General features: G+C 40.4%; 1 protein-coding gene across 1 annotated transcript in view; it reads left to right on the top strand.

Moving 5' to 3' along the window:
• Positions 1-5,278, top strand: part of TET2 (tet methylcytosine dioxygenase 2) — a 285,218-nt gene extending 279,940 nt beyond the window's left edge. Inside the window, exon 9 of the mRNA XM_044061309.1 lies at positions 3,333-5,278. Within this exon, the coding sequence (XP_043917244.1) occupies positions 3,333-4,744 (1,412 nt within the window). The 3' untranslated portion in view covers positions 4,745-5,278. The remainder of the gene's footprint in view (positions 1-3,332) is intronic.
• Positions 5,279-15,804: the final 10,526 nt, after the last annotated feature.

Here is a 15,804-nt window from a genome sequence, read left to right as displayed (position 1 = left end):
ACTGCTGTGTGTTACCTTTAAGGATCTGGACATAGTTTTAGAAGGCCTTGTAATTGTCCTTAGCGTGTGAGACTATCCTGACCTAATAGTTGGCCTTGTTGGACTTAATTAGACCTTCTTCTTTTATTGTATACCCTGTTCAGGGGAGGATTCCACTAGTAGGGGTTATTTTTACTGTTTCTTTTGGGTTTATGTCTGGTAGGCACGGCAGACTCTCTGCAGCCATTCACATGTTTTTAAAGACTCTGTGTATAATTTTGCATAGGTAGCTGTGGTGTGAAGGTTAGTGGCAGCCTAGGATTTTAACAAACTGTCATGTAATATGATATAGTTTACTGTAGAACAGTTCCTAACTGTTACATGTTTAACTGGGTTTTCTGGGTTGATTTTTACTCCAAATGAGACAGCATTGTGATCCAACCTCACTAGTGAGGATGTGACATGGGGGGGTGCAATGCTCTTCCATATTGCTGAGTACCAGATGCAGTATGTTTGATCCTCTGGTTGGAGCATGCACTATCTGTTCCAGGGTGTTTATGTTCGTACAGTCCAGGAAGCATTATACCTGTGAGTTTGAGGTCGGATATTTTTCCCAGTCTATAGAGAGGTAGTTAAAGTCACCCATTAATAGGGTGATTTGTTGGACGGTGTGCATCTCTAGTAGGTTTAGGTAAGAGTTGTGAAACTCTAGGGTTATATATGGTGACCTGTAGCTAACCATGGTATGGTGGAGGACCTTATCAATGGTGACTTGCATGTGGATGAGGTCCATGTTATCATCCTATTTAACCAGCCTAGAGGTATGTTTGTTGTTAACATAGATCAAGAAACCTCCACCTTTGGACCCAGTCTGTACTGCTGTTGGTCTAAATGTGTGTCTAAATGTGTAGAAGGCACTCTAACCTTGCACTGCTGGAGTACTTTCTAGGCTTTAAACCAAGTCATAGTAATGACACAGATGTCTGCATTCTGTAGAGTAAGGAGAGCTTAAAGGATGTGGATTGTTTTGTTTGGTTGTTTAGGCTCCTAGCATTGAGCAGTAATACCTTAATGGTTGCTTGGACAGTTTTTCTATGTTGGTAGTTTTGTCTTTTTGGCATTGTCTAAAAAGAAATCTCTAAGTGGGTAGATAAAGTTTTAGAAAAAAATTCTGAAAGCCTAGGGGGAACAGGTGCAGCCCATCCTTGGCAAAGCAATGCAGTCTGTTAACCATGGCCTCCTACGCTGACAGGAATGTGATCTCCCTGGAGTGATACCAGAAATGAATCCAATTATTGAAATCAGTCATTTTATGTTTATACTGTGGCATCATCCTTTGTGAATGTAGACTGTTACGCAGTGAATGACTCTTACCTAGCTGTGACACATATTCTGAGAGATCCTTTATGTGTCTTTTCATATAGTCCAGTAAGGTACGTGTTAAGCCATTTATACCCACATGGACTATGGTAGAACCATATTGGCACCTGGGGTGCAGTGACTTGAGTGTGTGCGTGATGTTGTGGATCCTGGCTCCAGATAGGCAACTAACCGTTATCTTTTCCTTGTGTAACCTGGTGAGAGGGGCATTTGTGTGTCACACAACAGGGTCCCCGGTGACAAGAGTGCTAGGTAAAGTACTGTATATGCTTGCCTTATACACTTTGCTCTTGGGGGAGCATTGGGTGTATGTTTAAGTGATATGTTTTGTGTTGCCTTTGGTGTGTGTTTTAGTAATTGATGAGAAACAGTATTGCTGTTAGGTGGCTTTGGAGGTTTCTGAGATTTGAGAAGTTTCTTTGAAGTTTTTCAGCATAAGACAATCTGTGTTTGTGGTTATCAGTGTTAGTTAGGGATGTAGTGTGAGTATTCCTAACGATCCCATTTGTATGCAAGATTCTTGCCAAGTTGTATATTTACATCTCTAGCATAAAGTGTTATTTTCTTTAGTGATTAACTGGTTGTCTGAGAACATGAGACAATTGCTACAATGCCTTAGGATGCTCAAATCTACCAAGCTGGCCAGAGAGATACTTGGAAATTGCATATCCATGTTATTCATTCCTGTAATAGGGTGGTCTGTTTAGGATTAAAGATTGGGTTTTAACAGGGGTCTTCTATGGTAGTTTCTGGAGTAAAGGGCAAGACGTTGTATAGTGCTGGGATATAGTAGTGCTATTCCATTTGCAAGCTAGCTGCTCTAAACTTAATTCTGCTTAATGTGACTCTGTTTAATAGCTTTTCGACCTACTCCCTACTATATAGGGAAATTTTGCTGTCTAGATGTTTGCTACTGTACAGGGCACTACTAACTGCCACTGTTGGGTGGGCAGCACTGCATAAATATAAACTTATTGAGTTATAGCAGAGAAAAAAGCTTGAAAATTGACTCCTATGCCTTCAAGCCAATAAGCAACCACATTTTGAGCTCCCTTGAGTGATTCCCAACGCAGAGAGACCAGGTAAACACCTTTTGCCACAAGATGAATGATGTTGGAATTTCTTAATGTAAATGTATAACAAAAGCCATTCTCAAGTACAGATTAAACAACAAACAACCAATACAAAACAACTAAATCCCTAGCTAATTCACCCTTCTGCAGAGTGATTTGGAGGCAAGCAAAACTAGAAAAGCCAACAGAGAAATGGCTATTTCTGCCACAAAATTAAATAAATGATTTAAAAATGCTCAAAAAACAGTAATGGTCACTGTATAGAGCAAGTACAAGTGCAGTAATTCAAGAAAATATTCTTATCTTAGCTTGGATGGCTCTGGATGCACTTGAAACACTTGAGAAGAGTTACAGTTTTCTGTATGTGAACCCAGAAACTTGCAAATTTGCCTGATTTATGGAAGAGAAAAAAGATTGACAACTGACCCCTACAACCTCTAGCCAATAAACAAGCACACTTTGAGCTCCTGGAGTGATTCCCAACTCAAAGGGACCAGGTAAACACGTGTTATAGCTGTATGAGAAATACAGAGAGAACAGAACAATAGTTCTAATCTATGGTGCATTTTAAATTGCACATGAACTCCTTGCCTTTTCAATCCCATGCCTAATGGTGTAAAAGCTATTTATTCATGTAAATATGTCTGTTTAGTTCCATTTGTCTTAGGCAATGTAACTAAATGTTACCTATGCGTTTCACACCAAGGTCTTTCACATTGACATAATATCCTCAGACTTTTTTTAACATCTTCATACAGAAGTGAAATTGAGTGCTAGAATCAGTTCCAACTTAATAGTTAATGCTATTTTAAAATGAGACCCTGCTAGTGATTGGAATTACTCTGAATACAACATTTATAGATCTGTCTGGTTTCATGCATTTTTTTTCTCTTGTTTCAGATACTTCAAGTAGTACTTTGGAGTTCCAACACTTTTCCAACAATCGTCATCCAGTTTCTGAAATTTCTTACCCAAGGTCAAAACCACCTTCAAATTTTTATTTAAGATTTCCTAACTCAGCACATCCAGATCCGGTTTCATCTCATTCTGTGAATTCTTACCCAGGATCTTCAGCACAGACTAATGCCTACAACAATTTGTCTTATTTAAACCAAGCCAATTCACTGACTGCTTATACAGGATCCCTGAATCACAGTACTCCATATGCAGAATACCAGTTTAATGGAAACATGACTACTGACAATTGTCCTCCATATATAGGCCCCTATCTTCCTCACTCCCAGCACTTAGACATGTATCATTACCCAAGTCATAACGCACTAAATAAGCTGGGACTTCCACCGTTTCATACAGTGTGTCGACAACAGTATGATGGTGGGCAAGTATATGACCCCAGATATTTTAGTTATCTAGGTCAAAATGCACAAGTTGATGGTTACAGTGGCTACAGCATGAGACCTAATATTCCCCAGATTGGATCGTATCCTCCATTTGGTCATGTCCATCAGCCTGAACCTCATTTTATGGAAGCTGCTTCTAGTCTAACATCAATGTTAGACCATTCAAGTCTAGACTATGCATCTATGAGCAAAGGTAACCACTATTATCAACATCACAACCCATATCTACTTCATGAACATAATCCATCCTCATCTGTTTTTAGCAACAACCAAAGCCATCTCCCACTACAAAATAAAGAAAGTGAATTGAATCTGTTCCCAGTTAATGGTATTTCAAGAATCCTTCCATCTTTTAACCATGAGAGATCTGATCATCTCCAAGGACAAATAAATGCAACAACAAATCTTAATGTTCAGGGCAGACTGCCACAAGTGTTTGAACAAAATGGATCATCTACAAAGGAAGATACAGATGATGTCTGGTCAGACAATGAACATAACTTCCTGGATCCTGAAATTGGTGGTGTAGCTATAGCACCATCTCATGGTTCAATTCTCATTGAATGTGCAAAGAAAGAATTGCATGCAACAACACCATTGAAAGATCCAGACAGAAGACATCCAACCAGGATATCACTTGTGTTTTACCAGCACAAGAGTATGAATGAACCAAAACATGGGTTGGCTCTTTGGGAAGCAAAAATGGCAGAAAGGGCCAGAGAAAGAGAGGAAGAATGTGAAAAATATGGTCCAGACTATGTGCCTGCTAAATCATATGGTAAAAAGGTAAAGAGAGAGCCTAGTGAGTCACATGACCATTCTGAACCAACATCTATGCGTTTTATAAAGTCTATTACACAAAGGACTATATCTGGTACCACTGACTCCTTAGTTAATACAGCTACATATGCCTTTACACGGGTTACAGGGCCTTACAACAAATGCATTTGAGTATACTTCTGGTTACCTCATTAATATAAACTTAACTGAATAGGGTAGTTGTACTATGGCAAATGAGGAGTGCAGTATTCAGTTCCAAAATGGTGCACACAATGACCTCAGCACACCAGCAAGGTTAAGATAACCTCGCTTTTGAAAATACTTCTATTAAAAGTGTTCATAGATGACAAATAAGGAACACAACCAAAGTGTGCTATGCAAAGCAAGGTATTCAAGAATTTATACATGTACCTGTTACTTTTTCATGTAGAAATAATCTAAAATTGTAACATTTAACACAAAAGCACATCTGTGACCTCTTTTAATGTTGAATTTCTTCTATACCTCTTGCTGAGGGTGCAAGACAATTCTGATCCACTAATACCTAGCATCTTACTGTATAATCTGGTGCTAATCATCTCATGTATTGAAACGGTGGAATTAGAGTTTTCCAATTTTGTAATGATTTTGAAGTAATTGCATTTTGGAAAACTGCACTAGATTTTGTGTAAACACACACAAAAATGCATATACACACACACACACACACACATTAGGCTACATAGAGTAAAACACTCCATTTTTCTCATGGTGCTCAAATGAGGAAATCAGTCTAAATGAATTCATTGTACATTTTACAATTTAAAACCTTTTGTTTATTTAAAAATTCTTTCTATTTATATACTGAACTACCCTCTTCTAAGAAAAGAGGCCTTCAAATTTCATTTTCATTGCATTTTATTTGTATATCTATTGCTACATTTTTAAAATATACACAATTCAGACATCAGATAACACTTGTCTATAAAAAAGCTGTGCATGAAATTAGACTTTTATGTGCAAATTATTTGTGTCTTTTGAAAGCACTTTCTACTTAAACTATGGCAACTTGAATGATGCTAGGGTACTGAGGCATTTAATGATTTCTTGGTACATTTTAATACATAAAAGCTGTCAAAGTCATTTTTTTTGGGGGGGGGTGAATTAGATGAATCAACATGCTTGCACTGGATACACAATAAAGTCAACAGACAGTACATTTGTGTAGGAACTTACCATAAATGTTGATGTTCAAGTTCTTTCATCATTGCACTCCTCTTCTGTGGGACATCCTGCCTACAGAGAAACTGGTGGTCAGTCTGACTTCCAAATTTGTACCTTCCTCAGTGGTTTTGTCTGTCCCTACTACTGGAACATAAGAACAATGGTGGTATGGTAGTGGCATTAGCCAATGTCATCTTTAGATCCTTCTTGCCTGAGCTATGCAAGGAGCTTGGCCCAGTGATAAAGCATGAGTGGATCAGGTGTGGGAGGGGGCACGTGATAATCCTGTCTACCACAAAGGTTCACAATCTCCCTCTCTGAGAAATATAGCAAGATCAAGAAGGAAGGGGGCCTGCTGGGAGATGAGATTGAAGGCGTGGGATAAACAGAACCCACAGCAACCATAGGATGCCTAGAAAATAGGGGGAAAAGGCAGGGGTGGAATATGGTAAGTTCCCCCACAATTGCAATATGTCCATCATACTATTCACCATTGTAGTCCTTCTCTGTGGAACAACTCACAGAACATAAAAGCAGCAGGTGGTTGGCTGCAACAAGTGTTCTAGGAGAGCAAACTTTGCAGTTTGGCAGAAGGAAATCCTGCCCTTGCCCTACAGATCACATCTAAGTTATAGAGTTTATAAAAAGTGTGAACTGAAGTCCAAGTAGCTGCTTCTCAAAATGGTTTGGGTACAGTACCCTTTAGCCATGCCATTGTGGCTGCGGTGTTTGGGGTTGAATGGACTTTCCCATTACCTTTATTTTTATTTTATTTATTTTACATTTGTTTAGATTAGATTTAGATTACCTGGGACAGGTTTTCCATAAGCAGAGTAAAAAACATTTTGGAAGGTCTGTTTATTGAATGGCTTACTATCCATACCCTTAGCAAAGGACAGAAAGAGTTGATCTGAGTTTCTGTGTGCCTTTGTTTTATCCAGATAAAACCTTAACTGTCTGCACATCTAAAGAGTGTAGAAAGTTACCTTCTTCAAAAGTTTAAAAAAATACAATAAAGGTAGGGGGTCAGTCTGATTCAAATGCATCTTAGTCACAGCTTTTGGCATGAAAGAGGAACTGGTGCAAATGGATGCTCTATCATGTTGGAAGAACATAAAGGGTTCCTTGCATGTCAGTGGTTGAAGTTCTAAAATCCTCCTAGCATAGGTCACATCCCCCAACAGGCAGCAAAAACAGTCTTTTAGGATGAATATTTTAGGAGTTCTGAGGCAGCTATATCAAAGGGGCCAAGGGTTATTTTTATTTTCTAAAGCATAACTGAGTTCTCATGGTGGAGAGATTTTCTTTCTTAGTAATCTAATGTGCAAAGCCTGTTTCACGGATAATCATGACTACAAGGGGAGATCAGTATAAAAGCAGGCTGAAACAGAAAATGTATGGATCTTCAAGGAAACATTGGATAGGCTGGTCTTGAAAAGGCCTGACAGGTAGCCCAGGACCAGTGCCACATCAACAGTATTTAAGGTTTCATCTCTCAATATGCATCAGAGGGCAGCCTTTTCCATTTTGCTAAGTAGGATTTCTTTGTGGTTAGTTTCCTAACCTTCCTCATAATGTTTAGCATATCCTCTGAGTACATATACATGTACATGGATTTAATTAGGGTTACAATATCATTATGGTTATATTATCAAAGCTGCCAGCCTTAGGATGTTGGGTTGGACTACACATGGAACCCGTTGCTCTGACTGGATGGTCCACCAGACACTTGAGATAGCACTGTTGTCTTTTTTCCCTTTCTAAGCTTAGGAGGAGGGAGAACCAATTTTGCCTTGGTCAAAGGGGGCTATCAGAATGACTTTTGGCCTGTCCTTGATCTTCTTGATATTTTGTACTACACTGAGGATCAGTGTCATAGTAGAAAAAGTATACAGGAATAGACTTTTTTGCACACCTCAGTCATTGTTCAGATCCAGAAGAAAATTGTTATTTAACATCCATTCATGTGGCTCTGTCTGTGATCTTCTCAGTTTGTCTGCCACTAAGCTTTCCTGGGAAGGAATGTAAACTGCTCTGAAAGTCATGCTCACTCTTGTACGATGTCCCATATCTGCCTTGTCAACCTGTACTCTATGTAGAGGTGAGTGCCCCCCCCCCCCCATTTTTAATATATCATATATACATCACAGATATACTGTCTGTAAGGAAATGAAGGGTTCCCTAGAATAATTACAACACCCACCATGTCCTTCACATTTATGTGTTTCTCCTTCATGCTTTGGTCCGATGTGCACTGTATCTTCAGTGGTCCTGTCTGGGATCCATAAGCTAGGCCAAAGGAATCTGTGGTCAGAGTTTAGGTAGGCTGTGACAATCTGAGGGGTATTCCCAAACTGAGCAGTAATTGCTATATCCACCATGAGAGTTCTTTCTTTATACAAGGTAGGATAGGAATGCAGACCTCCAAGAACTGGAAATGTTGGCACAGTCTTTTCTCTCTGCCCCACTGTAACTTGCTCATATGTAGTCTCTTTAGAGGTACTATGATGATACAAGCAGCCATGTAGTCCAGATTCCTGAGAGAGATTCCCTTTCTTTTGTAGTCTTCTTCAACAGGATGTTCTGGATTAAGACAGCCAGACAGAGAAAAATTGTCATCTGGTAAAAGGGCTCCCAGAAAAAGAACTCACTTTGTTGTGGTCACATCAGACTTAGCAGAAATGCTTGAGAAACAGTTCCTTGAAGCAAGTCAAGACAAGGTCCAAGGCCTTGGTATCTTTTCTAAGAAGTCTAAAGAATAAGTCAGTCATGCAGGTTAGGTAAATGTGCATACCCTTTATCCTCCAAATGGTTGTTACTGGAAGCAGACATTTGGTTAAGACCCTGGGTGTTCCAGGCAAGTCAAAGAGTAAGCAAATTAATGGTAATGGTATTGCTTAGTATGAACCCTACATATCATCTGCAGTGCCTGATATTGGGAATGTACTGGCATGCTTCCTTCAGATACAGAGTTACAAGAAAGGGTTGAGGGAATAGAAGAGATAAAGTGTCTTTTATGGTCAAGTTTGAAGAGATCCAAGTTAGGTCTGTATCTTCTTTTCTTGGTAAGAGAAAAAGCCTTGAGTAAAATCCTGCATTTCCTTCAGTTTGTTTTGCTGTCAGTATCGCCCCCCTGTTCCTACAGTCTTTTGAAAAGAGGGAGAGCTAAGCTTGTTTGGTCCCTTGGCACTGATGAGATGCCCCCAAAGTTTGGCTTAATTGTAAATTGTGGTCTGTAACTTTGCTGTCACCTTTTTAGTACCCTGGGTTATATTTCTCCTTTTTCTACAGATAATGCCAACTGTCCTGCCATCCTTATTGGAGAAAGTGAAGGTAAAGAGATCAGGGCAGGGGTAGAGCAGGTAGGATTTTGGAGAGGCAGACTGACTGAGTAGTGGCTGTTCCCCCTGGTGGTTATGGTTTTGGTTGCTCCAGTGCTTCTGTTTTGGTTGGCCTTGCCAGTCTTTTCTAAATCTGGTCTTCTTTCCCCTTACCAGTCTTATCTTTGTCTTGTAGGGTACAAAAGCCAAGATTTTCTAGGTTAATTTCCATTGTATTTTGGTCCCTGGGATTGGAAAAGCCACTTGACTGCCTGCATAGTCTTGTCTTTTTCCCTCCAGTCTTTTGAATACACCATTAGCAGGGATACCAAAGAGGAGGATATTGTCTAAGGGCACATTGAAGAGCTCCATCTTTACCTTGACTGGCAAAGGGTGTGTCCTCGGCCAGATTTATCTCCAGGTTATTGATCCTGCCACTGCTACCACCCCACAATATGCATCTACAACATCATAACCCAATATTATTGGAGTGCCATGCAACCTAGCATGACAGTCCTCACAGTTCCAGCATCTCCTGTTCCAGATCCTTTTCCGAGATCCCTTCTGCCTTGACCCTGATCTTTTCTAGCAGGATTTGTTGGTAACCAGGTATGTGAGTCTGTCAGTTTAAAGATCATATAGCAGGGTAGCAGATGTGTAAACATTTTACCCACAGCTGCTGAGCACCCTACTGTCCTTATAGATGGAATAGGGATCCTGGTTAAAGCAGTTGAGGATCCTTTGATGGAATTTAGGGACACCACCACAGCAGAATCAGCCAAAGATTTCTTATATTAGAGCTTATGAGAATCCTTAACATTATAGAAATGGCAGACTTCCTAGGAATAGGGTGGAAGGGAATCTGGCTCCAAAGCTGCACTAACAAAGCCTCCTTCAGGATATCCATGATTGGAGGAGAAGCAAGTGCCATGAACTCAAGCAGGCCCATGAAAGCTCTGTGTCTGAGATGAGCCTCTGAGTTCTCCTTAGTCTGCCACTGGAACTTTCCTTTCATTGTAGGAATGCTGTCCCCAAAGAAGAAATACCCTGATAAGGAGGCAGAGGACAAAATATTCTCCCTATTAGATTTATGGAAAGGAACAGTAGGAAACTGGTCTACATAAGCCAGCTCATCTACCTCAAATGTGGGTGCCTGAATCTTCCAAAGGATGTTTCACCTTTCTTTTTTGAAAGAGATCTTTGACACATCAGGGATTTCTAAGACTGGCTGCTTATATTTGAGAAAATACATGAAATCCTGAGCCAGTTGGAAAAGTTTCTGGGGGGAAAAAACTAGAAGGCAGATGGGACTGAGGCACCACTCAACCTAGATCAAGGCAAGTTTGTGGGCGCTAGTTTTATATTTGATGCTTTTGGATTTTGGAGGCCTCATTTCATCGGTGGGTGAACAAGACCCTCACTTGGTCTACAAGAACCTCCTGATGTACCAATACTGATGAAGTTCCAGCCTCACCTCCAGTAAAACTTATACAGGCATTGAATACCAGGGACCAGGCCAAGGTCTTGACTGTGGCCAAAAACTTAGTGTCTTTGGTCTACAAGGGCATGCATGCAGCTGAAGGTTTTGTAGCCTGCAGAGCAGTAATGCCTGATGTCTCAGTGGGAATCAACAGGGGATGGAAAATAGTGTCACCATGTTCAGTGTTGTTGGACTTAGCCAACCCAATGGCATCCAATAGACTACACTCATGACCCCATCATTCCTCTCCAGGATGATTTTCAGAGTGCTTGTGTTTATGAGTCTGGCTTCTGGGAGTCTTGGCTGATAACTGTTACAGTAAAAACATACATACACCCTCATTTGAGTCAGGAACTCATGGTACTCCAGCCTCAAGCAAAAAAGACAATGGGAAAGCAAGTCTTTATGGTGTGTTTGCTTCTAGCAATCAACATGATCATTAACTTTTAAAACACATCAAGTTCTGAATCACTATAAGACAAGAGAAAAGACAGCCATAGCAACTAAAAGAAGAATATTTCCCCTATGAGGTACTTATCTGCCATGTGGAGGAAGGCCAGTCAGTGGACTGATGATGCTAGTAGTCATGTAGCTGTACTGACCTTCACAGCAAGAAAGATCTAACGATGGTGTCAGCTGACACCTTTCTTATACCATCAGCATCCTTACATTATAGTGGGAGACAGTCAGCTGACACAAAGGCAAATTTACAACTTTGAAGGTAAGGCAGATCACTGGACTACCTGCATGCAGGATATCCCACAGATGAGGACTTAAACAGTAAATAATATAAGAAATTACTACTATTCATTTGAGCTTTTACAAACGATGTCCACAGCTTAAACAAACAGCACTGGCAAATAGATTGGTTGATACAAATGTGTATATTATTTTCAAAGGTTCTTTATATAGATATATATATATATATATATATATATATATATATATATATATTGACAGGCCAAATATAACTTTTTAAATATAAAAAACTACAGTAAACTGCGACTTTCTGGATGAAATGGGTAATTTTATTGAAAAAGAAATAAAATTCTGGTACTTAATTTAACAATAAACTGCAAGCAGTTTCAGTTTATAGTTAATATATTTTTATTATACTCATTAAGTTGTGCTAATTTTTTTCTATTACAAATTCGACATTGTAGATAAGAATATGTTTAGCTAGTTGGTTGCAATCAGAAAACTGTGGTTCATATTAAGCCTCATATTTAAAAGCATGTGCTTGGCCAAACTAAATTACAATTTGGCTTACCATAGCATTCATAAATGTGTGTTTGTATAGCTCTAATAGCTTTTATACAGCTTCCCTACATAATACCTGTTATAATTAAATGAGTCCTTAAACACTTCAGCTTAACACATTTACAAATAGTTCCCCCTTAGTATCTTCCAAAAACTTCTTAACTCACTGAATAGGATTGCAAGATCAAGTCATGTTTCATTTTTACTGTATTAAAATAAGTGCCACAATAGTAGTATACTGTAAGAAAGCTACAGAAACAGTTAAAAACTAAGACATTTGACTTAGAAGCATTCTATACTGCACTTCCAAAGTGCACAAGTTGAGCATAGCACTCTATACATGACGTACGTTAAAAAAATCTGTACATAATTTCACTATTAAAAACTGTCACTTTTTTACAGTATTATAAAAGCCTACATTTACTAAATTGTGTTAAGGGCAAAACTGAAATTTGTAATAGTAATTTAAATAAAAATGCACTTCCGTTATAAAATGACTGCAGGAACGAGTAATTTCAAGGCTATTCTTATTAAAGGCATTCAAAAAGATACATGCTCACTCTAATCAAATACCTCAAAAAGGTTTTGTTAATATTTTAACACTTCCCCTTTTCTCCAGCTGACTCATATCACCTCTTTTAATACGTCTACGCTTCCTCTTATTCCTTGTACAAACTGAAATCTATTTCAGTTTTACAGGAGTAAACAAGGAGCATGTTCTAACTGCCTGAGTACATTCCTTCTTTTATCTGGGACATTAAAATGTCATTCCATAGTAACCTTTATCTGTTGTATCCTTAGCATCCTGTACATTCAATGTATGTTTCCTCTACATTCTCCATTTATGGCTCCTGTACTAAGGATTGTGAATGAAGCAATCTAGTCAAAAACTACTTGTTTCCCCACTCCAAGAATGATGCCACAGTATAAAGACAAAATGATCAGTTTCAACAATTGGCTAAAGTATTGGTGTCATTCAAAGGGGATCCAGTGTCTGTCAGCCTGGGATGACATGCTCAACAAGCCACGTTGCTTCGCTAGGGACGGCTTGCACCTGTCACCCTTAGGCTTTCGTATACTGGCCAAGGCTCTTGCCAGCCCCATATTGCCTTTTTTAGGCAAGGCTCAAAGGACAAACCCACCTCCATAGACAAACCAAAGATAAAAAAACTAAAGGTAATGCTACTCAATGCCAGAAGTCTAAACCTCAAGATGCACGCACTCGAGACTCTCTTCAGTATGGAGAAAATTGATGTCTGCGCAGTAACTGAAACCTGGTTCAAGGCTCCTGACAGCACTCCAGCACTACCAGGTTATAACTCATACCATGCGTTTCGGCCCCAAAACTCAGACCGAAGCACAAAAGGAAGGGGAGTATCTATATTCATCAATGATACCTACACCTCCAGGTTAGTGGCACTGCACAAAGCATCAGAAACAATCCATGTGCAACTAACAGCGGGCAAAACTGCCTTTCAGTTTGTAGCCTGCTATAGAACACCCTCCCTATTACAGGAACCCCACTTGGCATTCCTGAGAACACTGGAGAATGTGAAGGATTCTCCAAACACTATGTTATTGGGTGACTTCAACTACCCAAATATTGACTGGGAAAACTACTCAAGCCCAAACACTCTCGCCCAACGGTTCCTTGAATTTATAAACTCTAACACAATGGAACAACTGGTCACCACTCCCACAAGAGGGAACAACATATTGGACCTGGTCATCACCAACATGGGGACTCTATGTTCCACACCAGAGGTAAACCTCTCATTGTAATATCAGACCATAAACAAATTTCCCTGGACATCCATATCCCGTCCCCACCCCCAGCCAAGGAAATCACTGTAAAGAATTTCTCAAAAGCCAACTTTGCACTTCTCAAGACTGAGGTGGAATCCTTCAAAGCCCCTGGGCCAGAGGATAATACAGCCCAATCCGCAGAATCCTTTACAAATTCATTCTATGAGCACCTGCAGGAATGCATGGATCGTGCTATCCCAAATAAAACCAAGACTCACTCCTCCAAAAACAGGAGACCGGTCTGGTGGACCCCAGCCATAAATAAGCTATACAACAGAAGGAGGAAGCTACTACATGACAGAGCAAAATCCCAAAAAGGGAATGCATCTCTGACCAGTATTAGCAAGAAATTCTGATCCCTCATAAAGTCATCAAAGGCCAGTTTCGAAAGAAAAATTGCCCTAGACACTAAAGATAATCACAAGGCCTTCTTTAGTTATGTCAGGAACATGGGTGGAAACTCCCAGATATGCTCTGAATTGTTGCATAACGGTACAAAATATACCGAACCTACAGACATAGCCAACATCCTGGCAGACAGATTCAGCGCAAACTTCTCCCCCCTTCCCCCCCAAAGGAGCAAACACCTATCCCAACTGAATGTAACCTCGACATCATAGATGCACAGGTGAAAGCTGCCCTCTCCAAAGCAAAAAACACAGCATCTATGGGACCGGACGGTGTCCCAGGCTGTCTTACACGAGCTCCAAGAAGAACTGAACCCTCACATTAAGTCACTGTTCAAACTTAGCCTTACTACAGGATATGTACCCAAAGAATGGCGTACAGCTACAGTGGTCCCACTCCACAAAGGTGGTACCACAATGGACCCCGGAAACTATCGCCCCATAAGCCTGACTAGTCTGGTCTGTAAAGCTATGGAGCGTATTATCATGGAACTCATAAACAAAGACATTGGGAGCCTCCAGACACTGGACCCTACCCAATTCGGCTTTGTTAAGGGCAGATCCTGCCTCTTAAACCTAGTTGATTTCTTTGAAACAGTTACCAAAGCCATAGATGAGGGCAAGGTAGTCCACACAGCCTACCTGGACCTCGCAAAAGCCTTCGACACAATACCCCACTTGGGCATCATAAATAAGCTTATCATCTTAAATATCAACCCCTATATCACAAGATGGGTTGCAAACTGGCTCAGAGATAGAACCCACATGGTCAGAATCGCAGGTGCCATGTCCGAATCCAAACCAGTTACAAGTGGCATCCCACAGGGCTCAGTTCTGGGACCTCTCTTGTTCGGTATATACTTCTCTGAGGTTCAGACTAACACTGGGGGATTATGGCTGACAAAGTTCGCAGATGACTGCAAACTGGGGGCCATAATCGAATCTCCAGCTGACACAAGCATCCTCCAAAAGGGTCTCACAGAGATGGATGCTTGGTGCCAGAGCCACGGCCTCAAGCTAAATGCTTAAAAGTGCATAGTCATCCCCTTTGGGAAAAACAAGGTGCCCACAAATTACCACATAGGTGATAATCCATTAAGTACAGAAGAAGTAATTAGAGATTTGGGGACCAACATAGATAGTAATCTCTCCTTTGATAATCACGTTGCCAAAGTGGTTAGAAAGACCTTCTATATAGCCCACCTTATCATGAAAGGGTTCACATCTAAATCAAAAGAGGTCATTGTGCCCCTCTACTCGTCACTCATCAGGCCCATAATTGAATACAATGCCCCTTTTGGGATGTACCTTACCCGACACCTGCAGCAACTGGAGAGACCCCAAAAGTACCTCACCAAGAGGATCATGGGCTACAAACAAATGTCCTATGCAGCTCGACTAAAGAAACTTCAGATCTACTCAGTTGCTTACCGCCTACGTAGAGGTGATCTATGCCTGACGTACAAAGCCATGTCAAACCCAGAATTAATGGACATGCTCCACCTCAAAAAATCCAAGTCCCTTAGAGCTAAACGCTCCAGGGATCTAAACCTCAGTACAAAAATAAATAGGACATGCTGGAGGGACAGATTCATTTCTCAGAGGCTCCCCTCACTCTGGAATAGAATCCCAATTCATGTTAGACATAGCCCCTCGCTGACCCTCTTCAAGCGCAATTTGGACGCGTGGTTGGGAAATCGCAAATTCACCCTTGGGATCTCTCCTGTGTCCCTGCTAGACAGAGACACAGTAAAC

Source organism: Protopterus annectens, chromosome 2.part0 (genome assembly GCF_019279795.1).
Source record: "Protopterus annectens isolate FY-2018-M chromosome 2.part0, PAN1.0, whole genome shotgun sequence".
Lineage (NCBI taxonomy): Eukaryota > Metazoa > Chordata > Ceratodontiformes > Protopteridae > Protopterus > Protopterus annectens.
This window is presented reverse-complemented; position numbering and strand designations above follow the sequence as displayed.